Here is a 26,642-nt window from a genome sequence, read left to right as displayed (position 1 = left end):
TTCAGCTGTAATTTTCACATTTCAGAAAAAAAGCCCTGAATAGAGTTCTATGTTTCAAAAGGATTTTGGACCTGATGGCTACCAACAAATCTGCTTTTGAAGACAGGCAGATTCTTTCCCATGCAGTACCTTTTGTTTGATAAGAAAAAATGCTTTTAGCACACTTTTTAATTGAAAGGGTTTGTATGAAAAGATGTGTGTGTGTGGTAAGGGAGAAATCTAACTTGACTTTTCGTTTGTAGTTGCTTTGGTAGCTAAAGGATTGGCTCAGGATGCAGGGCTGATAATTATCTTCAAGACTCAGATCTGTTTACTGTAGGAGGAACTTGGTAGCAAGGGATAAATTCAGGAAGTCTGACAGTWGTTGAATACTTGTGGGCGTTTCCTTCAATGGTTTCTGAAGCTCTGAAAGCTACAGCAGGATTTGCTAAAAAATTGTGTTTTGACTTACAATCTTTAGTCTGGTGACTTCAGGTGTTTTAGATAGTTTCATTTAAGTGTGAGAAAAGTTAAGTAATTGCATTTGTTTATCTTACACAAACAGGTGCAATGAGACCACTTCCACTCCCATTTGGTAAAGAGAACTGCCATATCCCGTATAATTTATTCCTGTTCTGAGTGGAAATTTCTGTTCTGAGATAGGTTGTTTAAGAGAAGTTGAAATGGGCTTTGCAGACACGGTGCCGGTGCCGGGTGAACGCTGGCCATCTGCCAGGGCAGTCAAGTCTCCTGGGACACTGCTGCCCTCGCTGCAAGGCTTTCACGAGCCTTGTAGGAGCTACTGGGACAGCAGTGGTGAGAGGCAGAAAAAGAGCAGCTGTCTCCTGAGGGAGCTTTTCCAAGTTCCTGAGCTGTGAGGAAAGATGAAAAGCGATGGTTTGTTTAATGGAAAACATGAGGTGCTGGTTTGGGTATGTGACTTTTTCCCCAAAGAGAGATGCAGTGAATGTTTGAAATATCTGTACTCAGTTCTAACARCTCACCCTCAGCTGAGGGTGGGATGCCAGCTGATGTGATTAAGAGCTGTTTGTGTTTCTGTGGGAGAGGAGCCTTGAGCCTGAGCCTGAGACTAAAGATACTGAGACCTTGCTAATCCTCTCACTATGGAGTAATTTCTGGATATCCTGCAATTGCTGTATCTGAGGCTTGTGAAAGCCTGTCTTTGTTTTCCTTTCATACCTGTCTGAAAGCCATTTCTTTTTCAGAAATACTGCTCTGTGAAACAAACACCTCACTGTGTAGTGTTGGCACTCTGTGTGATAAGCAAAGGAAAAATTTCAAGTCAGACCTTAAAAAAAAACAAAACAAACCAACAGATGTGGATTGAAATAAACTTGCAAAKTTTTTGAGGGACTACCTAATGAAAAGAAAAAGATAGATGAAAGAATATGTTTCAAGGCTTATTGGTGGTTTTTAACAGTTTTTCAGGTCATTTCAACTAAGACAGTAAATCAAATCAGCCAAATGACAAGTTTTTAACCTTTTCTCTAGTTAGCCCCAGAAATCAGTTATTAAAACTATTAGTACACAGTCAAGCATTGTGATCTTGGTAAACAACTGATTTCTGATTGCCTAAACTGTTTCTAGCTGCCTGCATTTGTTATATCCAAGTGTAGATTTGCATAGTTCTGTGTATCGTTCTACTTGGACAAAATGTTTTGTTATGAAACAAAGGTAAGTTTCCAGAAAAAACAAAATTAGTGTTGACAGTTAATGCTGACAACTGTGAGTGCAACCTTTCCTAATTTTGAAGACTTGCCTTTCTTGTCGAAATAGGTTATACAAATTTACAATTTTCTCTTTTTTTGAAAGGTGTGGAAATAGTCACTGAAGAAATGCTTAGCACTTTAGACGGTAGTGGTTTGAAACTGAGATTTTTGCTTATTTCTAGAACATTTTTTAAACTACTTTGTTTCCTACTTTAGACACTTTTAAGAACTGGCAAATGTATATTAGAGAGCAGAAAGTTCCGACTACTGAAAAAATGAGAAATTGGAACAGCCTTCCAGTCAGAAAAAATCAGAGCAAAAGGTCACTTTTATATGGAATTTGTTTACCCTGAAAAATGTGATGTAGTTGCCAGCAGCAGATAGGAATCAATTCAGCAGTGCTGTACCCATGCTTGGAACAGAAGCAGAGCTGTTTTTATTTTAGCAGAGCATTGCTTTGCCCTGTTTATGTCTGTTCAATTCTTAGCACATATGTTCACACTACATCTGGACAATTGCACCAGATTGCACCACAGCACTGACCTGCTGTCAGACAGGGRTTAGCTGCCTGAGCTAATGATGCAAAAATGCTTAGATTACACCTGATAAGGGTTTAATGAGTACTTTCCTTTCCATCTCTGCCAGTTAGATGTCCTCCAGAAGCTTTAAAGGTTATTAAAAATAATTTTTTTTATTGTTTTATTTGTAAACAGTCATCAGACTGAAGTAATGATCATTAAATGTGCTTCCTTTAGAAAGCATGTTTTCTCCAGTAATTCTGAAGTGAGCAGCTGTGAGTTGGTCTTCTGTATCAATCAGCACAGCTTGGAAAATTCTATTTCATACAAAGGCAACTGTGGTACCCAAAGAGCTGTAGAYAAAAGAAGAATAAAAAGAGCACAGCATCAGCACTGTTGTGCTGCCTCATATCTGGGCAGGAAGGAAAAGCTGGAAGTGATCTGCCAGTCTCTGCTGCTGAAACTGTGGTTGAGGTGCTAGTTGCATAGGAGTGATGTTAATCTATGGTGAGGTAGCACATATTTGCAAGAGGAGTGTTGTGAGATGTAGGTTGGTGGTACAAGGGTCATTTATACCTTTTTAGGAAATCCTTTTTTTAACACTTGCAGCTCCTGTTCACTTTAGAAGACTGAGTCACTCTTAAAGGACCCCCAAACTGACCTTAGTTTTGCAAACTTCAATTTGGCTTGGACAATTTCCTCACTATTAAACTTCCATGGTACTTCTCTGAGGGTGATGGCAGATGTTTGAAGGAGAGAGTAACAGGTTCTTTATATCATGATATCACAGGTTCTTGATATCATGAGGATACTTTCAGAATACGCCAGGGCCAGATGGATATCTTTAAAATCATGGGTGTACTTCAGTCCTGTGGGTGGGAAATGGAAGTTATTAGTGCCAGTAATTCATGTAGAAAACTCTATCTTAAACTGCATCTAAAAAACAGGATGTTTTTCTACCTCTAGAATCCAGTTCTAATTTTTGGGGGGGAAACAAACCTTCCTTTTATAATGTCTTCATGGCTGGTTCCAAATTTCCCTGAATTGTTTATTGACCAATAAAAAGSAACATTTGCAGTAAAAAGATCTAGGATTAATTTTGCAGTGCTTTCAATTGGTTTTCCAGARAAATCCCTACAGCAACGGTAACAACCAAAGAGATGTTCAGACTCTTATTGGTACCTGAGTGCAAGAGTCTTTAAAAATGAGTAGATATTGTTGACGCGTATTATGCTGAAGTTCTCACAATGTTGCAAATCAGTATTGGTATAATAATGCCCAAAAACTTTTACTGCAATTTTAAAAATTGCTTCATTTTCCAACTGCACTGTGAATTGACAATGAAACAGCTACTRATTGTGACCATACTCTATTCCAACATGTCACTCATAATTATTTCAAGGAATAAGTTTCTTGCTACAGGTGCATCTTCTATTTTTCAGCTGAGTGATACGAATGGAAAGTTGGCATTTTGATTTTGTCTTTTTTACTGATGATCTCAGATGAACACTGTGTGCCAGTTCCTTACTYACTTGTACAGGAATCCATTTACACAAAGTTCAGTTTTATCTGTTGCCTGTAAATCGTGCTCACCTCACAGCTAGACTGGAGMTGAGCTACTATCATATGAAACATCATCTTATGAAAGTCCTTGTGATTATCTTAGACCATAAAATGACCTAAGCTGCTTAGGCAAATAGATACTTTTTACAGCAGTTTTATGAATTCCTAGTACCATACCAGTAGTTCTTTTGGTTTTCTTTGACCAAATGAACCAACCTTTTTTCTTAGAGTGCATGTCTTTCATGACATGTGTGGTGATTTTGTAGCCTTTACCAGATTAGGCAGCTATTTTTATGGTTCAGTTCATGGAAGATTTGCTTTAATATCACTGGGATAATTCACAGTCCCACATTCTTATCTGTTGGATTTCTCAGTTACAAGTGTAAACTTCATGTTATCACAGAGCCATATTCTTTAAATCGTCCAGTGCAATAACAGATTTCCTATCAAAGTTGATTCATGAGTAGAGACAAGAAAGGAAACAGACTGCCTGAGGATTTTCTCCTCCTTTAGCAGTGAACAGTTGTAAATTTTGAACCAGGAGAGCTCTGTATGTCTTAATGGAGGGTCACTACTGTGAATACCCGTGCTGGTGTGTACCTGAAACAGGCTGAGGCTTTTGCTGTGRGCAGGTCACACTTGATCTGTGAAACAGGCAGAGCCTGCTCCTTCGTGCTCTTGCAGGACAGGCTGGCTTGCCCTGTAGGCATTCAAATTCTGTGCACTTGGGGATGAAGAGGCATTTCCATCTGACCTTGTGAGAGAGCAAGCATCTGGGGACCATTCATGGTGAAATTCCAGCATTTCAACAAGTATGTGACTTATTCTCCATTATTGCCTGTAGCAATCTCTTATCAACTATGCTCTCACTGTAGTAACTTTTTGGTTATCAACAGGAGAAAAAGKTTGAAAAAAAAATTTGGACAATATTATTGACAATACATTTGATGCATTGCAAAGAATTGACATATGTGATAGGAAAAGGGAATTATTTGGATCAGGTTCATATTTTCAGTCTAAACTCCATGTCAAACATTTTTAAACTTTTCAAAATTTGCATAGGTTTTATCCCATGCCCTCAAGTTCTACTCTCAGCTGCACATACAGTTACTTAATTTTTTTTTAATGGTTTAAATTTTACTAGGATACTTAGATTAGTAGAAGTGTTTTCTGTGCAAGCCTGTTGTAGTATTTCCTTGTGCCTTTTAAATGGAGATCATTTTTGTGAGTATTGTTTTGATTTACATTTTTTTCTGGAACCTGTTAGCTTTATATAACAAGTTTGTCTGAAAAACAATCAAAGGCCTAGTGCTAAGAAGCAGTTTGAAGTTTAAGTGTTTTCAGGTCTCTGCTGTATTATGGGAATACATCTGGTAAACAGAGAAACAGAACTCTGTTTTATGTAGCCAGGACATAAGAAGAAATGYAGGAATTTCCTCTTACTCTGCTAGAACATGGCTCAGATAAACCAAAAATTAATTTTCTGTTGTGTTACAAAGAAAATAGTCATAGATGCTTTTTTTTTATCAGCAAGAATAGGTAATTTTCTTCTAAATAGCTTAACTACAGTTTTCAAGTTGATTTTTTTTCCTTTTAATATATGTGTCTAAGATTTAATTCTGAAGTGTCTCCATGCTCTACCTGTCTCTGTCATTTTTGTTTGGTCAAGATTTCTTTTTGCTTTTGGATTTTTCCCCCCACAATCGCATAGCAAAATTGTATAAGGCCTAAGGAAAAAAATTAAATATTCATGAGCTTCCAACTTTCCCCTTCCATTGCCCTCTAAAAAAAATTGGATCACACCTTAATTAATATTGGTGCATTTTACACAGACAATCTGTGTTTTTGTTGTACTATGTAAAAACTGGGCTGGATTTAAGTTCTATGGTGCTCTAGCTGGTGTGAGTGTGTCATATCAGGATATTTGCATTTCCTTTTGGAGGATTTCTTCTGTTCCTGCAGCCTTGAGTGATTTAGTTGAGAGTGAGCCAATGATTATGCTCAGCCCCAAGGTGATGAAAGACAGGAGTTTGTAGTCATTGTGAAATAAAGAAATGGAAGAAGTATTAGCCTTAAGACTTTGACAAACCCAACAATCTCTGAGGACTATGGGGAGGGGGGAATGAAACAATAAAGAAACCAAGYCAGGTAGGCAAAATAACTGTCCTTCGTCTGTGTCACAAATGGAGTGATGTACTTCACTCATATGAGTGAATCACCAATATATTTTATTGTTATAAAACCGTGAATTGAGAAAATTTAGTGGTAAGTTTGAGAGGTTGGATAGCAAAGTACACTTGGCTATTAAGAGCGTAGAGGGCAGAGGCAGATCAAGCTGTCAGGGAGACCCTTCTGTTGTATCACCAGGTTCAGAAAGGACTYGCTTTCTAAATTCCTCTCAGAGAGGCATCAGTCTAGGTGCAACTAGGTGTGCTCCTGATTCTAGACTTGGTCAATGTTTATGTGTAGAGGATTGAATGTGCACAATCAATCCTTTGTATCACTTAGCTAATAAGTCCCAAGTTTAGCATGCTGTTAATCACTGATTGAGAACGTGCTGCTGCAAGGAATCTTTCAATTCCTCAAGGAGTAACCTTGAGAGATCCTTTCTCAGGGAGGGAAAGGAGCACACTTGCAGTCCTGGCAAGGAGTTAGTAGCACGAGTTTTTAGTTAGGCATTATTTTTTGCATCAATTCGCAGATTTGCATGTTATCCACAGCGTTTGGAAGGAGTTTCTGTCCTGGGGCATTTTATAGATAGYGGTTTTTAAATTTGATGGGGTAGGCGGGTGAAGTGCAGGCTTCTCAGATAGAGTGATTTGTTTGKGGACCTTTTCTGGTGCTATGATTCACATTCTCTTGAAGTCTATTTGGATGTTTTTATGTGTAAATAATAGCACAGTGGCAATATATCTACCCTCAGAAGTGCATTCATTTGCCTGCAGTATTTTGCAGTTTTTCTGGGTTTTGACTTTTTTTTTTCAAAGACAGCTTGCAACTTAGCAAGGAGGAAAACAAGTACAGAGCGTAGATTCAAAAGAAACTGAGAAACATGTAGACAATGTCATTTGCAATTCACATTTGAACACTGACAAGTAGTAATTTCCTCAAATCAAAGGATTCACCATTGTCATGAGTATTCAGGACTTTCTTTTTCCTTAGTCCTTGTATTAGAATACTAAAATAATGAAATATGTAGGCCACGTTGCACAATTACGAAAGTAACCAGTCTCCATCTTCTCAAAATAAACCTTCTTTGKATCACAAATTACACTGTTGAAAACAGTATTACACTTTACATCTCTGCCTGGAAATTTCTGATGTAATTCAACATCCTTGCATGTGTTTCTATGATGGGCTTCAATTCGGAAGTAAACCCTGCATTGTAAACTCTGTATTGTAAAGTACATCTCTAATTGAAAGAAACATTTAAGATAACCAGTTGCTGACTGTCATAAAGTGTTACYATGTACGGATGGTCAGGTAATTTTTTTTTAACCATATATTGATGGGTTGACCTGCTTAATCATTTGGGCTACCTGTTGCACAAGCCAGCTGTATCTTTGTATTGAATCACAGGCATAAAATTAGAGGAACTATTGTTTGAAGTGACATGATTTATGTGATTTGATAACATAGAAAAGGTGTGGCAAGCTACTTAGCTAAAAAAAAAAAAAAAAAAAAAAAAAAAAAAAAAAAAAAAAAGAAAAAGATTAGGCTTGTTTCACATGATAAGAATAACACTTGATACTCAATTACCATCATGCCACTCTTGTTTAAAGGAAACAGTAAGTTTCATATTGGATCTATTTAGGTGGAGTTTTTTTTTTGGGTTAAGAGCAACAAAGTTAACCTGTAATATATAAAGTGTGCTTGTGTGGAAAAACAGTCTGGTTAACAGTGTGAAGTCAAATGAAAAATCACTATGGAAGAAGTGACTTTGGGGCTTGGTATCTTGTGCTTCCCGCAACACAAGGTGTACTTGACCTACAGTGCTGGTTTCAGGAAAGCTACCCAATGGAAAGCTTGCAGGACATCAGCCAGCAAAACTGGGATTCATCAYACCTGAACAAATTTAAAACTTGTAGAAAACCAAACTAAATGTCCTACTTGTCTCTTACTGATAGGTTCTGTTTCAGAAAATATCATATATGTTCATTTTAACTATGGTTTCTGCCTTACAAATAAAGCTAAAAGGTAGGAAATTAAAGCTCCAGTGAGCTTTTGTGAGGAAATAGCAAAGTAGGATGGACACTGAGGGCAACACAGAGATTGTAGAGACTTGTGTGAAGTGTTGAGGAAAGAATTACATCCACAAGATGGACTGGAAATCGTTGGAGACAAGATGAAACATTTTGTGAAAGTTGTTTCACTTTCATCAAGCTACTTATTTGCTAAGTCTTTGTGCTTCTGCACAAGTCTAGTAGCCTCACAGTTTCCTGTATGTGACTGCCTAYTTCTAAGACTTTTTTCTTCCTTCTGTGAGAAAATGCAAAGTGCTGAGGATTGTGATGATGAAAAGACCATGTGCCAAATTTTGAACAAAATAGTTTTATTCTGGTGACTGCTAATTGAGTGGGGGACATATTCTTGGTCTCTGCCATTATATTTCCAAAAGTTTTGCCTGTTGCATAGTGTTATTCATTTGGGACCACATTACAAAGCATTGATTCAGTATATTTTCAGACTTGACACTGAATTATAAAGCTATTTTCCAGCACAAAATATGTAGCACAAAACCAGTAAAGAGAGCTTTATTTAATGGGTTGTACCAAGCATTTAATTGGTTTTGAAAAGCATATGGCTACTGAATCTGTAATTGCTTTCAAATATATATTTCTTGGTCTTTTGGGGTATTTATCTACTTCTATTAAGATATGGTGTATTAATTATTCAGTCTCTTTCCAGAAAGTCAGTCTTTTGCTCTTCAAAGGTTAAAGATTAAAGAAAAAGAGCTGGAGGCAAAATTATACAAAAGTTCTTTTGTAGCCCAGAGAAAGAGAAGGCTGATTTAAGCACTACTGGAAAAGTTTCTGAACTTGATTTTTTTAATTATATACAGTCTGTTTTGAAATATGTTGATATTTAGCCAAGCAGAACTGAATGCAACAAGAACTCCTGCCTCAGCCTCCTTGGCCTTCTGCAGTGAGGCCAGAGCGCTGTGGCCCCTGAACTCACAGGCAGCAATTGTACAATGCTGTCATATTTTCTTCCACTTGGCAYGTCAGTGGCTAAATCTCTTTTTCACAGGAAAAGGCTGTGTAGTTCTGCAGTGACATTATCACAAGTGAAGCAAAAAATAAAATGTGTAGATTTGCTGGTCCAGCAAATAATCTGCTTTCACATGTCTGAGCCGTTATTAAAAATAGCATTTCCATAGGTATGTCTTTGCAAGTAGATGCATGTTTAATCTTCCTTGCTACCAGCCAGGTGCAGTCCAGCCCTGACCCGAGTCTGATGCCTTATCAGTCAGGCTCACCCAAAACAGAAGCCAGACAAACTTAAGAGAATGAGAATAGACAACTTTAATACAGGCCTAACAGGCCTATTGGTACATTAGGGCAGACAAAAGCCTCCTGATCCTGAGGCTACACCCAAAGTGGATACTGAGTCACGAGATCCTCACCTTTTCTAAGTTCTGCCTTATTAACATAATGGGTCTTAATTCTCCAATGATCTTTTCAGGTGATGATGTCAACCACCCCAAACTTGCTCCCCTCCAATTCGCTGTTCTTTACATATTTTGAGGCTCTGAGGCAGTGAGGTGTCCTTGGATTCAGGCTCAGAGAGGGATTGTTTTGTCTAAAGATTGGAGAATGGTAGTTTTAGTGTGGTACTAGAGAAATATAAGAATGCAGACGCATGACAATATAGAAACTAAAAATCCTAAGGCATCAAATCCATGGTGCTGGGTCGGTGCCACTGAAAGATACGGATTTGAGGAGGTTTTATTTGCTGAGGCTCAGCGCACTCAGATCACAGTTTGCTCTCTGTGCTGGCTCATTCCAGCCAGCTGAGAGCTGCAGCTCTGCTTTCCAGGTGCCAACACACTGTGCTATCAATTCCCTTGAGTGAAAGAGTTTTTAAACTGCAGAGTGTGATACTATTGGCCACCATTTTGGAAATAAACTTTTATGGGAGGCCACATCAGTGGTCCCCCTCACTGAGTCACATTTACCAGCACCCCACTTGCATTCTTTTATGCTGGYTGTTTCATAGGTTTTCTAAGATTATCAGACTAGTAATCTTTGCAACATTGATGTAAAATACTTTTAAAGGTGGCCAGTTACTGTATTACAATTAGGACATCTTTTCTGATATCACTTACCTTTCAGTACATTTTGGTCACATCCACAGTTCCCTGTTGCAGTATAGCACACCTCTGTTGTTCACAGATTTTAAAATATCTTTACAACACCATTGATGATAATACATGCTACACAAACATTAAGGCTTTTTTTTTTTTTTTTTTTTTTTAGTTTTCCAAGATGTCTAAATATATGTAATCTCATTTTAATCTTCAGCTTAAATTTCTGCATCCTCTTTTGTATTCCAGAATGGTGACAGTCTGATTTTTTTAACTTTGTTTTTTTTCCATATTTCCCAATGTTTTCCAATTGTGCATAATTATGCAAAAATTTCTACTAGTTTTGATGTGCTCCTTGATGCACCTAAATATGCTTCGTTGCAGTCTTCTGCCAAATGCAGATAAATTGATAAAGATACCAGAAGTGCTGTAGCAGTAAGTGTGAAATGAAACAAAAATAACTTGGTGACCACATGCTGTCAGGGAGAAGTAGTGCCCAGCCACTGTGTTAGCCCTGTACAATGCTAAGTGTAAATTTGTCCTTTCCTGTTTTTGGAAGAAAACATTTGTATTTCTCAGCATAACCTCTATTTATAGAGTATGCAATTGTTCTTGGCCACAGACYATACACAGTTAAAATATCCTAACTCAGTTATCTTCCCTTGTCTAAGTTGGTCTTCATGATGTCATTTATTGTGATGATCTATTTTTCATCAGTAAAGAACCAGGTGTTAGGCTTTGTTCTGCAGATTGAGTTATGTTTATATCCATCTTCTTAGGAAGATAAGGTTCCCAATTCTGTGTTTTTAAGTTTAGAGTAGAGAGCCAGGCTATATGTTAGTGGACACATCCCAGAAAAGTGTAGTTTTGCATGGTTAAGAGGCAGAATAACCATCCAGACAGCACAAACGTTTAGTTAAAAGAACTCATTAAATAAAACAGAAAAAAAATTTATTAGTGGCTACTGGACAAGTATGAGCTACTACTCTAGGTTTGTAATAGAAATAATATTTGTGTTGTCGTCTTGGTGACTGAGTGCAAACCTTCCACGTATAGGTACAAGCTGTGCTAAGCAAAGAATGGCACATGCATCAKCTCATGTTCTGCTCAGTGTAAATCAGCAGTGAGAGGGACATTACCCCAGGTTTTCTGCAGTGCCTCATTTCTTGGAGAGCATGAAGTTAAAACTGGAACTTCAGTTTTAACCTTTGAAAAACATTTATATTCCGCACTTCTGAACTGTGTTAGTGAATTTTGATCTGTTTGCAATCGTTCTGTTAACTTAACATGAAATAGCTCAAACTACATTATTTGTGATTAAGTCAAATACTACCTACCTTATGAAAAATGTTCTTCTCCTTAATACCCATAACTGTGAAGAGAATCCTCTCCAACTTCCCTGTAGCTCCCCTTTTTCCACTGCTTCTGCCAATAGTCTTCTTAATTCATACACAAGTTGGCTAGAAACAATGGGGAATGCTTGCCATCTTCGACAGCAACTGGAGGTTTGATAGATTCAAGCTAGATATTAATATAATTTTCACAATCAGTAGTGTTTTTAAATGCTATGGATCATCAGCTGCTGTGTACAATGTTCTCTGAACTAAGAAATGAAGTAAAGCCAAGTTGCCGTAAATCAGTAGATTATTGTTAGTTAGGTATGTCATGTAGGTCGTGGTAAACTCCACTTTTCCATTTACCATCTGGTGGTTTGAACATCTCTTTGACTTCCAAGATTTCCTTTTACAGAATCTATGGAAAATGCAGCAAGCTACCTTTAAAAACATTAACTATTTATTTATAAGTTAATTTTACACTGCATATCATGACCCTTACTTTAATGCAAAAACATTATGCTCATGATGTTTCATAAAACATGAAAGACACAAAAGGCCATGCAGTATTTGCATATTAATTTGCATATTAAAACAAGCCACACAGTTTGTGTATGACCTCAAAACATCTGACTTCTGGCTAAGATAGAAGGGGAAGATGAGAGAACAAAAGGACAGCCATCCTGGATCAAATTGAGATAGTGTTTTCTCCGGTGTCGTTTCTGCAGGAGTACATGTGTGCTGATAGCCACAGATAAAAAGTAACCAAGCAAGCATATGTAATGCTCCTCTTCCAGTTTCCAAATGTCCCCAGCTAAGGGGATTTCCTGAACCAGATGTGCATCCTGTGTGGGTTGTAAACTGCGGTGGTTTTGTCTTCCATTATGTTATTCAGATCCCCATTGAGCACATTACATTTGGCCTCCAACATATTCTTTGCCAGCAATGTCTACAGGTCTGTTCTGCTACATGGAGCCATCACCTCATTATAATTTTTGGGCAGTCTGGCCCATCTAGCTTATTTTSGTTCCTCTAGCTTTATTTTTGTAGAAGAAAGCCTTATTATTATTTATTCTTATTTGACCTCACTCCCTAGCATGAGGATTTGGGTGGTTGGTGGCAAATAGTGGGCATTTTTTATTCCTCTTCTAGTTTGCTTGTTTTAGCATTTCATATTTTCAGCTGTTGCAACTACAAGGATCAGAAATGCATGCATTAAAATAATGATATTTGAGAATGTTGCACAACCACTTCAGGAAACTTCAAGGCCATTTCCATTAATGACTACAGAGTAAAAATCAATAGTTGTCAATACTACATCATAGTGATGAAACTGCTTCTCTACCAGCAGATGATGGGGTGATGGTGGAGGATATCGTGGGTGAAGTGAACAGAGCATGGAGTGCACATGAAATCTTTGGTTGCTTTAGGAGAAAGCAAATGAGCTGGAATTTGTGGCCTTTAGTCTTTCATATCATGGTAAATGTTGAAGAATATCTTAAGTTGGAAAGAGGAAAGAAGAAGAGCATGCCTCCAAGGACCTCTGGAAGGATGTTCTGTCCCTCTTGCTCGGAGGCTAAAGCAAGCAGACTTGGGGAGCTCATAAAGAGAGAAGTCAACATGGGTAGATTTTGCTTCTACCATTCTTCTTCAACTAAATAATGATCTTACAGTTACTTTGGCAGGTGACTCATTTGTGCTGTTTCGTTGTCTGGGAGGTAGATTGTGAGTCTAAATGACAYGGTTACAATCTTTTATATGGTTTGAAAATTAACAATAGCAATTGTTTTTACTCTGAAATTTAACAAAAGAAAATTTGAACTAGTGGTAACTTGACTCAGTTCCTAAAAACTGGTTTTGTTCAYTTTAATTACACTTGGATGACTGAGAGTGGGGGAGGGAAACACCTATTGCACATGAACAGGCATAGCAGACTTTCTTCAAACATAAATGTTTAAGGAAAACAAAATTATTTCCCAACAAATTATTTTCCATCAGGCTGTCAACAACTAATTCTTTCTTATCACTTGCAATGAATACTTTCTGAAGAATAAAAGTAATCTCTGTTTTAGTTTTTTGCACTTCTTTATATTTCCTGACCCTGACTGGAGGAAGAAAAACTAAAATAAAACAAATGAAACTTTTCCTTTTTTTGCTGTCCAGTGAAACTGGAAATACCTAYTGAATGACAAATGGTCTTCTGTGACAATTTTACTGCATTAAGCAGGAAATAAGATGCTGAGAGAGACAGATTAGCATTGACCACTTGGGAGTTTAATTATAGTAACAAGCTTTCCATGAGAATTTCATCAAATCAATGGTGAATAACACAGATGTGTTTTAGTAACTGGACATTATGTAGATGCTTTGACATGCAGCAAGTATTGGGTATTTGGGAATTTTTATGTAACTTAAGTGTCAGCAAAGGGTCATGAAATGCTTCTTTAAAATGAAATTAAACTTATGTATATTTATGTTTTTAAGCAGTCTTAAGGTTGTACAAATTCACCTAATTTTTGACTCTTGCGAATTAAATATACAACTGCAGCAGCAGAGTCAGTGGTTACTTTTGAAACTGACTTACAGGACAAACATAGAAGAGATCACTGTAAGAAATAGTAAAGATAAATAGCCTTATTTTTAGATATAAATAGTGATTTTTGCTTCTTAATGAGCCTTGCAGTTGGTTGTAGGTACTTTGTCAAGTTGGATTTTTACCCTGCATATCAAATTTTTTTGAAACTTTCTGTACAGTTGAACTTTTGGAGTATTTCCATTGATGATGATCACTGAACTTTAGGGTTTCAGTCAGAAGAACCATTTGCTCTCGACTGATCTCTTCATAGTCCAAGATCTCCATTGTATAGCAACTTTTCCTAAACGCATAAGTATTGGAGTTCTGCAAATAACCACACATAGGTACTATGGACACATCAGCATATCGTTGCATTGAAAATTTATTTTATTTATTATTTTATTCTTTTCCAAATRCAATTCCTATGGTTTATAGGAATTAGGATGAAACTTTATTTTTTTTTTCTCTAACACTGATTAAAATTAAATACAAATAAAAGCTTTTCCTCATTCTTTTCTTATGTTTTTTTTTTTTCTGCAAAGTGTTAAAAATTAGCTAATTCTTAATTTAAGTAACCTTAAGAACTGCTTACATGAATAAGGGAAGGAACATTTTGTGTTAAATTCTTGCATTAGAAATGGAAGGAGCTAAAAGGAAAATAACTAAAATCTTATTTATTCTTAAAGGTGATAATATTTTACTTAATGTCATTTGAATTGTGATTTTTAAATGAGTGATGGACTTTGAAAAATATGTTTTGGATACAGCAATCCAGTTGCTAACAGCTCTGAATTTAACTGCATATCTGTATTTGAGGAAATGTGTTTTAAATCTCTTACAAGCTGTGRTACATATGTCCCAAATGCCACTTTCAACTTTCTCATACCTCCATTAAGTCATAATTGAACCTTGATTTCTTGGAAGTACTTGGGTTCATTTGTACGGCTACATATTAATTTATTTTTAAATGTTATTTTTTTAAAGCTCTCTTTCACCTTGTTTGCACTTCCAATGTTGATGTGAAAAATGCACTGACCTTCAGTGGGCCTCTGGAAGACATGTTTGGGTACACAGTCCAACAGTATGAAAATGAGGAGGGGAAATGGTAAGCTCTTTTTTTGTTTGTTTTTGAATGAACACTCCAAATTATCAGTTATTCAGTGACTCAGGTGGTGTACTTTTGTCTTCAAGTTAGGGWCAGATTCTGTCAGGCATATTTCTTAAACTTGTGCACAGTCCTGAGGAAATCTGGAAGGACTGGGAGAGAGAAACAGGCATTAATGCATTTATGTTAATGCATTTGCAATGAAATTAATCCTATTTTACCTAAATAATCTGTGTCATATTTTTTTTCTAAAGTTTCCTTTCAGGGGTTGTGTGAACTGAGTTTTTTTAACTCGGTTRGAATACTTATCTGTCAAAATATTTRCTAGTACAGTGCCTCCCTCTGCCTTCCCTTCTGAAGGGCTCATTATGTCTTGCAACTGGTAATATATTTGCATTTGGGACTTGGAGCCTTTATCTTAACCTCTCTTTTACTTCCTGTTGGTCTAGGTAGAGGCTGTATTTTGGCATGCTCACTCATATCACTGCTTCTTGGTGTTTTGATAAACACCTACCTGTGCTTTTCCCTTGTTAAACCAACTCCAGAGGCTAATAGCTGGGCTGGAGCACTGAAATRACAATTGCATGGAAAAAGGGTCAGAATGAGATCTCCATCATTTTCTGCAGATTGCTCTGGTTTTCCCAGAGCTTTGTCAATAATCTGRCATTCTTGGTAAACCCAGGGACTCCAGCATGGCATGCAGGAATGACAGGCAGGAGGAGGCTGTGTGACAGCCAGCAAGGCTCTTCTGCAGTGCCTGAGCAATCTGGGCTGCCAGACTGACCATCACTGCTCAAAAAAATTAAATTACAGGGCCTGCCTTCGAATGTGCTAGTTCTTGATTGCTGCAACTGTAGGATATTTAAATACACATTTGTATGAGGGCCACGAGAGAATAAGAATAATTCTTTGAGCTAATTTAGACCTTCAGGAAATGGAATCCATTCTAGGAGCTGGGGTTTTGCAAAGTAAGCTGTACTGTTGTAAACTGCCCTGAAACCCTTCAAAGGCTAACAATAATATGAGCTGGCAATGGTGGTTCTATCAGTAGCCAAATGCAGTATAAACCAGTTTTTATATTCTGGATATCTCTGAAATTGAACTCCAATCTGTAAATTGTCAAGCTTTCAGCAYATTAGTATTTAACACCAAAAATTTGTAAATTGATAGGTAAGAATAAATAAGAGAAAGCACCCTTGAGAGGATTTTTTCAGCTGTTGTAATATCTAAGTGCCATAGACAGTGCTTTCCTGCAACAGATGATCCATGAACCTGACTGCAGCTGTTTCTCAGTGAAMTAGGGATCCCCTAAAACACTGGGATTCTCTCGTGCAAAGAGACAAAATAGCCTTTCAGACTGTGTACTGCTGTTCTTGGGGCTCTTTCTGTCTGTGAAAGGAGCATGAACCCGATGTTCACCGATCAGCTTWCAGGCAATGTCAGGCACATTCAGCTTATCTGCGTTTTAAAAGTTTGAAATTTCTTTTAATAACATTTTTTATTAATGAGAGGGAAGAACATGTCTGTTACAGTGCTGCTCCACATTATTTAAGACTAAATTGATCCTATGAGTACTTTTGAGCYTCTCCTTTGACATTTGATTTCTGAGCATTGAAAACAGGTTTTCATCTAAGGTCTTGTAAAAACCGAGAACATATTAGATAAAGCRTGTATCTCCTTCTGTATTACTTCTAATACTTGTTATCTACCACCTATATTGCTTTCATTTTCCACTGGAATGTCTTAAAATTTTATTCTGTTCAGTAATATGGTATGTAGGCACATTTCCTTTCTGTGTCATTATTATTTCAGTTGCATCTGAGCTGGCATAATAGATGCTTTTCTTTTTCTCCAYCCTGTACTGCAAGTGTGAAGCTTCTGGCAGCTGTCCTCTCTCTGTGAACTTCATTTGCTAATTTTTGTGCCCTTTTAGAAAGAAGACATTTCAGGTAACTTACTTCATTTGCAGGGTACTTATTGGTTCACCATTAGTTGGCCAGCCTGAGAAAAGAACAGGCGATGTCTACAAATGCCCTGTAGGACGGGACAGCCCATTACCCTGCGAAAAACTGAACTTACCAGGTATGAAAGGAAATAAASCTGTGTCATGTAGAGGAATAATAGAGGTCAGAACTTAGGAGATGTTTAATTAGTAASTATGCATTAGAAATGTTTTTATAGTGAAAATTTACTTGGGGCTCCAGACCTAAATATGAAGGAAGTTGTRTTTGTAACATTAAAAATAGTTTCATTTTAAGGCTCTCATTGTCCAGTGGAAAACATGCTCATAATTTTAGAATGGACATGTGACTGTGTTATAAAAACTTTATTATGACTGACATTAATTGACTGTGGTTGGCAGTCCTGGCCATTGAGCCAAAAAGGTCTTGGAGCATAATTTCATGGATTACCCTTTCCAAAGCTCCCTGAAGCCAAGAGCCTTCATAATGCCATCAGTAAGCTTTTGATGAAAATGTAACTAGGCAGATACATCACAATATGACATGGGTGTAATTTTCTTGCTCAAGTGAAGAGATACCTGATATGGACTGGAAGGAAATTCCTGTTACTATGAATGCCACTAAATATACCTGTGACATTTTTTCTCCATGTTCCTTGAAAACCTAAATGTCAGTAATGTAACACRACAAGAACAAATATAAAAGCTATTAACTCAGTCATAGGAAGACAAAGTGAAAAAATGGATGTTTTTTTCCCAATTAACAAAAGTGTGTGCGTAGTAGTATCTTGTTTTCATTGGGCTGTTATTTTTACTTTTTTTTTCTTTTCTTGCGGTTCAAGAAAACTATTTGAGACAGCAACCCAGACAAATTTTCTGGGATAAAAGCCAGTCTCAGAAATTTGTCTTGATTGTTGCAATTGAAGGAGGAGGGGGAAGGGTGCTAAAATATTTGATGAAACCAGTGTCAGTCTGKGTTTTATTTTAGAAGCTGGAAGCTCCATACTAGGGGATATATAATTTAACATTTTGTTTTCATGTTCCCAAATACTTAACATTTTAATCTATTTATAGCTTCCACTTCGGTTCCTAACGTCGTGGAAGTAAAAGAAAACATGACTCTTGGAACAACCTTAGTGACTAACCCAAAAGGAGGGTTTCTGGTAAGAGAGAACTTTTTGCTAATTTTAAAAGTCTGTTTTTTTCTTGGGTATCATAACAAAAACATTTCACCCTTTTTCATTTTTTAAAGGCATGTGGACCACTTTATGCTTATAAATGTGGACGTTTGCATTACACCACTGGAGTTTGTTCTAATGTCAGCTCCACTTTTGAAACTGTTGAAGCCATTGCTCCGTCTGTGCAAGGTATGCATGCCACAGGAATTCTCCTGTGGGTCCGAAAATAAAAAGTGCCAAACAAGACAAATGTATACACATAGGCATACAAAAAAAAAAAAAAAACAAAACTGCTTAACTTAGCTACCAGCATTACCAAGTTAAGTAAATGTTTTCATTGTCTGTATATAACCTAAATTCTTCCTACTTTTGGAATTTGTCTCAGTATAAACAATCATTACAGTGCTATGTAACATCCAAACACAATTGCTAAAAATAGTTGCTTATGTTTTTAACTTATGGCCAAAAGACTCATTTTAAATAATGACGGCATATTGAGACCTAATACAAACCCAGCTTAGCAACATGTATATAAATCTTGAAGAGCTGGTCCTTCAAAAAAATTGACATTAAGGAAGGGTGGGGGAAGGGTCCCTGCAAAATACTCCAGTTATGTGATCTCCCATTTTTAAATTTTTACTTAAAAGAAAGCCCTTTCTGATAAAGGGAGCACGAGTCACAGGAAATACAATGCAAAAGTTGAAGAATGGGTAGTAAACATCAAAYATTTCAGTTCAGCCCCACTGCAGAAGGATATACATGGATGTAACTAATTACAAAGATAAGTCTGRTCCTTGTTAGCGTCAATTCTTACATGTCAATTTGTGTTGCAGAGTGTAAAACTCAGTTGGACATTGTCATAGTCCTTGATGGGTCCAACAGCATTTATCCATGGGAGAGTGTCACAGACTTTCTGAACAGCCTCCTGAGAAACATGGATATAGGTCCTCAGCAAACACAGGTAAGATGGTAGATATTTTATGCTTTTTTAATTTGAGATGAAGAAACAATTTACAGGAAACGGTATAATAGTGTCATCTATGGGCCTCTTCAATTCCAAGAACTTACGGCAGCAGGATACTAAAGCAAAATAGCTGAAACCACAAGTCAGTACTCAGTCATCAAGCAGCAATGGCAGGAAGACTATCCCTCCCCCCACTGCTCAGGCAGTCTGGAGAAACCAACTTTCTAACCTAGAGACAAAAGTTAAGTGCATTAAGTGAGGCTGCTTGAGTAGTGTCCTTTCCCACTTCCTTCCTCTCCACAGCCCCTTCTTGTCTTCCTTTGTACTTCATAGCACAAAGGTCATTTCTGCTGTTCCGAGGCACACATGYGTGGTTTGGACAGCCTTTGGCTGTAAGCGTCTTGGAGCAGTGTTCTTAGCACAGTGGAACAGCGGGCATACAGCTTTTAAACCTTGAAATCATAATTAACGAGTGGCTGCTTAGCTGCATGTTATTAATGGCAGGAGCTGCATTTATATAATAAGTGGAGAGGGCCAAATTCCCAGCTGCTATAAATCAGTGCAGTTCCATCAGAATTAATGGAGCTATGACCAATTACCCCCCTGAGGATCTGGCATTTGTCCCACAGGCTGCTGAACAGTTTATGTAAATATCAGTTCTAGGAGAACTCTGGCAAGAGGGAAACACTGACTCTGGGATACGTATTAACACAAAAAGCTTTGTTAACAGCAAGAGAAGAAACTGTTCTTCATTTCCTTTCCTTTCTATGTTTTCCACCTCCCAAAATCAAGGATTTTCCAGGACTTCCTATAATAAACTATATGCTACAGGCATTTTTGCAGTTTCGGGTTAGCTCCTAATATTCAGCTCCTGCTTTCACAGAGGAGACTGTGAGAAGATGTAAAGGATCCCTCTGTCTGCAGGGAGTATTACCCTCATCATTTTCCATGTTCATTGGGGTTTTCAGGTAACCACCCAGGTCCTCTGTTGGCTATACTGAACRCTGGCTGACAAAATAACTTGTAAATTGTCAACTTTACAATCATGTCCTGTTGCTTCAAACACGATTTCCTTCAGATATTGTGAGGAAGAAGGAAATTTAGCAGAAAGGAAAAAATCTTTCTGTTCCCTTAGAGAGATGATTACTGAAACATGTAGCATCTTAAAATACTTAAATCTGAACTTCCCAGTATGGGGCAATGTCTGCATGGAAATCATCCCTGTCCTCTGCCCAAAGGTCTTCATGGGAGTGGTATGCAGGGCAATCACCTCCACTGCACCCTCACTCCTCTTCCTCACCCAGCAACTCCTAAATTTTTACAATGCCACACCTCTGTTATGTTCAGTTTTGGAATACTGCCTCGTCTGTGTGGCTCAGCTCGTGCACAAAAGGTCCCTCGCTGGCCAGCACTCCAGCGGCCTCCCACCTCCACCTACAAAATCCCTTGTGCCCACAGTTTGGCATAGCTGCCCCTCTTCTCACACGTACACATAGTCACTGGAGAACGTCAGCTTTGGCATCTGCTTGCTACAGAGCAGAAACATTTGAGAGGGAGATAAGAATGGGATAAGGAGGAGAGAGGCTGAAAAACTGGAAATGGAAGGCAAAGGCTTGGTGGAATTTTCTCAGTCCCTCTTACCTTCCTCCTTCCCCAGAACATGTCTCTCTCCTTTCCACTGACACCCCTGCTAGGGAACCCTGGCACATCTGAAGTTAGCAATGAGTTTCTATTCTGTCCCCCACCCACACTGTCTCTTTTCTCAGAAAAAATGTTTAAATGACTATACAATGAGGAAGAGGTGAAACAACAGAGCAGGCTTATTTATCCCCTCTCCTCTGGGAGCACAGAAGAGAAGCATAACAACTTATTTTCTGTCTGTTTAAATTGATTTTTCCATTTTAATTTTTTTTTTACTGAACCTGTAGAAATTGGTGGACTTTCACTGATTTAAGTTTGTTTAGCACAGGAAAGGAATGAGGTGATTAGAGAATAACTCCTTAGCAGACTGGGTGTGCCTCGTTCAAAACTGTGTTTTGATTAAAGGCTTTTGAGATTTTTTCCCCCCACTTTTACTCCCTCCATGAACAATGGTCATTAGATTTGTAGCAAGTCAGGAGAGAAATTGTCAGGAGAGMATGTCCCATGTTTTGGTAGATTCGAAAGTGAAAGCCTGCAGTTTCAGATTAAGAAAGTTGAGGTTTATGGGTTTTTTCCAGTATTTCCGTTCCTTCCTCTTTTGCATCTCCAGATAATCTACAGCACCATACTGATGATTAAGCTGYGTATCTTGAGTTTTAGGACAAAAGAACTAAGTGGAAAGTGATGATAGAAAAGTGGAAAATGAAAGAGGAATTATGCAGAAATAAAAGAAGATGGAACAAAATCAAAATATTTCTCCTGACCTTTTTTTGCCTCATTTTTAACTGTTATAGAGATAATTGTCTTTTTAATATGGAAGGGTAGGTTTTTKAATCCCTTACATATGAACAAATTTCTGTGAATTTCTCTCAAAAGAGTAAGCAGAATACTTGAATAAGTTCAATTCTAGCTTTAAAGCTGTGCTGGAAAGGCCTTTTCAGAYAGTTCCTGTTTTTCCATTAATATATGACATAGGCAGTTATAGATGTTTGGCCTGTACCTTATTATGTCTCCAAAGGGACTGTGTCAGTACACTAATAAGTCATGCCATGTCATATTTTACGATTAGTTTTGTCTCCAGAAGGATAGAAGTGTATTTAAGAGGTATTACAAACACTAAGGATGAAGAAAGATCTTTGCAAGAGTTTACAACTAACTTGTGTCTTCAAGTAAACAAAATATGAGAGAATTAATTTTTTTGTTGTTTTGGTTCAGATATCTCTAAGAAGATCTCCTTTTGAAAAAAAACTATTATCCGTTAATGCTTGCCAAGACATCTCTGCTTTTCTTTGACATTAAGTATCAGTACATCTAAAAATATTTCTGATTTCTGTCCACATCCCATTGCTGAAAACGCTAACGTGATTTCACATACTAAATGGTTTTCCTTTCATTTTGTTATTTTAGTTGGGTTTTTTTGCCAAATTGATTAGCTTAATAATTTATTGGGAACGCCAGAATGTACTTTCCAAGTAAACATCTGTATTAATTTACAGGACAACAGTAAATCGTAACCCTGAGAACTGCTTTGTTCCAAAGTACAACAGTCCTTCACTTGCCTGTTCTCTTGAACAGCACTTTTCACAGGAACTGGGGACAATTAAAGAGTTATTCCCTTGTGTAATGTGAAAGCCATGGAATGCTAGGGAAGGGAACATAAACTTAAGAATTACAAGAATGTTCAATAGATTATGGTCAGTAATGTTGGGAAAAATAATAGGTTCTCTGGAGTAGAGCATAATTATGTCCTTTTGTGTAGTACTATTGCATTTTCCAGTTGCAAATTAAACATACAATGCCTGTAGGCATCATTCTTAGGGGCTTGCTGAAGTCTGATAGAGGCACTTTTGCATCGCAGATATGTGCCACTTGTAGTTTTCCTTCAGATGAAAATGCTACAAAAGCTCAAACCTTCATTGCCATCTAATAGAATATAACTCTGATTTTACAAGGTGGACTTTATTCTGTGATCCTGGAGGAGACTGGAACAGGAAGCCTAGCAGCATTTTCTCAGAGGCTTTTTGTTGCCCTTTATCAAGGAATGGTTMATCTTTGATGCCATGGAATATGTAGAACACGATGATCAGTGTGTGCAGAGCTGGTGCTAAGGAAGGGTCCCACATGATAATTGTATCCCATAAGATAACCACATGCCCCCCTTCCTTCCTGATTTACAAGCTATGCAACACAGTGCAGTTTTCAGACTCAGATGTTCTTCCCATTCACTTCCTGAGAAGGAAATGTTCAAAATGTGTACTTGYTGTGATCATGGACATTTCCTTTCAAACAGGAAATGATACAACTCAATGTCAGCCTGTAATCTATTTTTAGGAAAATGACAACACCAACATGGGTCTCTACAATCATGATAGACTGGCAGATGCTTTTCACTCTGGCAGGACTCAGCAGATGATTTCTTTCTTGGTACCAATAAAGTCTCAAAGCTGCAGATAAGGAGCCCATGAATCCAAACTTACAAGTTCCCCAGCATTCTGTAGTCTGATTACACTCGGTACATGGTGCTAGAATCCTTGACCCATTACTCCTCCTCCAAAAAATCAGACATGATGCAAATATCTTGTTCATCACCCGTTAACAGCAGTGTTTTTAAAGACTAACAGCATCCTATTCAGGAAATGGTGTGTCACTTCATATGCACACCACAAAACAGTTGCCTTGGAGGGAACAGGTTAAAAATTTCATCTTCAGCCTGTGGTTTATTCAGTGCCACATGAGTGCTCTGAGAGATGATACAGAGAGTGCCCTGGTTGGTTCTGTAAACACTGCCCAGGGTTAACAGGCTTGTGCTCACGGGAACATTGCAGCCTCTGCATTCTCTCTGCTGCAGTTGGAAAAGAGACAAATATCTGAAAGGCAGCAACTTGCCGTAACTTTGAACTTATATCAGTTCTTCCAGATTTGACTGTGTTTTCAAAATGGTATGGAAATAGATTTTGYTATCACATTCCATTATAATTATAGTCCCATAATCACATGTAACTAGCATTTCATAATGATCATATTATTGATGTTTACTGTGAAATATTTATTCAATTCTAACCCTTCTGCTACAAGCAAACAAATATTGTGCAGAATTTGAGAGGCTTTGAAAGTACCTGAAAAAAAGCCCTGTAAAGCAATTGTAAAGTACATACTAAGCCACTTCTAAAATAATATGATGGCAAAAACATCCCAGAGGTCTTATTGATCTTCAGTACCTTAATGCTAGAGTGCTTTTAATAATAGATGAGTGAGACATAAATGCCACGTAATACTGCATTATCCTAAATAACACCTATAAATTGCCATGTGTAACATAAAATTGAAATATGGTAATGGAACATTGTGTGGCTTCTCCCCAGTAAAAGCTGTCAGGAACCTGCCAAGATATTAAAACTGACAGAGATGAATGGGAGAAATTAATTAATATTTAAGAATAGTGCTCGTCTTTTTACGCCACTCCTGGTTTCGCAGCAGGTCCCCTCAGGCATTTTGTGGTTATTGCACAATCCCATGTRTTGGTCTTCCACACAAAGACTTGTCCTGCTGAGGTCATCTGTGAGCTTTACATTGCCCTGCCCCAGTCCCAAAGCCACCATTTCATTCATGTTTTACACTCTGGCACTTGTCAGGTGATACTTTGACTTAGCTCCTGCTGGGAGAACGCCCATGTCACGGATGTCCTGCTGTCTTCATCAAGATAAGAATAATTGGCTCTTCCTGTTTCTATCCTAGATTTAGGGTAAATAAACTATTGCATGTAGGAATATTGTATTTGAATGGAATTAAGGGATTTGTGAGTGAGCCATGACCTAACATGCTATAAGAAAAACAGTTTTGAGGAGTGGTGACTGGTGGCTGGGATGCTGGTCTGCCCTGACCTAGAGGAGAGCAGAGATCCAGGTTGCCTCAAGCCAGGAAGACCAAGGACTTGAGATGGCTTTTGGCTTTATTCCAGTCTTTAATAAAAGCCTTTTAGAAACTTCAAAAAGCAATTTAGAAACTTCAAAATGTTTCATGAGTCTGTCATCTAGCTAGTCTTGCTCGAACACATACAAGGAAAGAGAGTTCAGTTCTTSTCCTGGCTCTAGGTGCAAACACATGCTGCAGGAGACAGCGTTGTTTTCTTTAAGGGCAGGTGGTTTTTAACATGACCTGTGTGTTTCAGGTTGGAATTGTTCAGTATGGACAGACTGTAGTCCATGAATTTTTCCTGAATACGTACTCGACCACAGAAGATGTGATGGCTGCAGCCTCGAGGATACGGCAGCGGGGTGGCACTCAAACCATGACAGCCCTGGGGATCGACACRGCCAGGTATGCGTGCGAGATGCTGTCCTGCATCTGGGGAAACAAACGCAGACAGGGCAGTGATTCTGACCTCTGGTGTTAAAAACATGGCATGGCTATGTTCATTTTAGCTGAGCAAACATCATTTAGGGGGAAGGTGAATAAGCAGTCTCTATCCAGCAGCCAGAGCAGCAWTTGTATGAGACCCTCGAAAGTCAGCTGTCTCCTGAATGGAGGGATTAGGAAAAGAGAATAGACTTGGAGCAGGGTTGTAGGCCAAAGCAAAGGGCTGGCAATATCTGATGTCCACTCAGAGCAAGYAGGAACTGTGTATGTAGAGGGATGAAAAAATCAAGTTTTTCAGAGAAAAAAGGAAAAAATAGAATTTTTTATGTTAATCTGTTTTCATTCCAAAGTTGATTRTTACAATGTTTGAGCCTACACTTCTCAGCAAGCCTAGAAATTTTATATCCTAAGTCTTTGAAGCTTCTCAATCATTGGAAGATTAAAGATTGGGAGATTACAGSAATAGCAATATTTAGAAATGCTTTTATGATAAAAATTAAATCAGACTTTCATAGAACAGGCAGAAAATGCAAAATCTCTCAGAAAATTTCAAACTGGACAATRTCATCCTGGTATATTTTTTTTCTTTTCTGGGATTTTTTTTCTTTTTTAACAATCACGAAAGCATGGTTTTATTCCACAAAGGGTTGCATTCACTTTTTCCAAACAACCATTCAGTGAAATATGCAGCATCCTTCTGATGAACCATTTGATTATCTGACCAAAGTTTTGTCAATATGGTGTACAGTTGAATTCTTGTCTATTCGCCAGTAGCGTTTTCCTTAGATACAAGCAGAAGCTTGAGGATCTGAACAAGTTCATGAAAGCAGAGCCAGTTGGGAAATGCCAAGTACTCAGAAACCACATCTAGCGCAGCAAGCCCCCATGTGCCACAAACTGCTGCAGGCTTGTATAACAGAAACTGAAAGCAAAAGCTTCCTCTGTTCTTTCAGTCATCCCCTTCTGGCCATCTTCGGTGGTAAATCTCATCTTTCACTCATATGGCCAGTCTTAGAATTCTGTGGTATTTTTCTGAAAAGAGGGAGCCGTGCTTCCTTCCTTCTGCTCCAGAGCCCTACTCATGCCTTGCTTTGTGAGGTCCAGAGTCTGGGTGAGCAGCTGTCCAAAGCCTCAGAGCCTGTTTGCCCATTTGCAAGCTGCAGAATTCCACCAGGTGCCCCAGCCTTCCTCCACACCCCATTTGTGCCACGTCCCCAGCGTTATCGCGGCTGTGCATGGTGCGCTGTAGCTGAGCAAATACTTTGACTGCTTGAAGTGCTGCTGTAGGGTGGAAGCAGGTGATGGTTTTCTACATGGGTTTTTGGAAAGGGAGGGTGTTGGCTGCTTTTTTTTTTTTTTTTTTTTTTTCACCAAGAGCTGTTTTAAGGTGCCAGAAGTTTATTTGTAGAGGGGAAGAATTTTTCACTATCTG

At 38.1% G+C, this 26,642-nt stretch overlaps 1 protein-coding gene across 1 annotated transcript in view; it reads left to right on the top strand.

The window, feature by feature from the left end:
• The window catches only part of ITGA1 (integrin subunit alpha 1), a 67,639-nt gene that overhangs the window by 14,324 nt on the left and 26,673 nt on the right, over window positions 1-26,642 (top strand). The window contains exons 2-7 of the mRNA XM_057385373.1: window positions 14,991-15,111; window positions 17,081-17,193; window positions 18,146-18,234; window positions 18,324-18,438; window positions 19,083-19,210; window positions 25,023-25,171. Of these exons, the coding sequence (XP_057241356.1) occupies window positions 14,991-15,111; window positions 17,081-17,193; window positions 18,146-18,234; window positions 18,324-18,438; window positions 19,083-19,210; window positions 25,023-25,171 (715 nt within the window). The remainder of the gene's footprint in view (window positions 1-14,990; window positions 15,112-17,080; window positions 17,194-18,145; window positions 18,235-18,323; window positions 18,439-19,082; window positions 19,211-25,022; window positions 25,172-26,642) is intronic.

Source organism: Malurus melanocephalus, unplaced genomic scaffold (genome assembly GCF_030028575.1).
Source record: "Malurus melanocephalus ecotype Western Australia unplaced genomic scaffold, MMel_1.1 scaffold_819, whole genome shotgun sequence".
Taxonomy (NCBI): domain Eukaryota; kingdom Metazoa; phylum Chordata; class Aves; order Passeriformes; family Maluridae; genus Malurus; species Malurus melanocephalus.
This window is presented reverse-complemented; position numbering and strand designations above follow the sequence as displayed.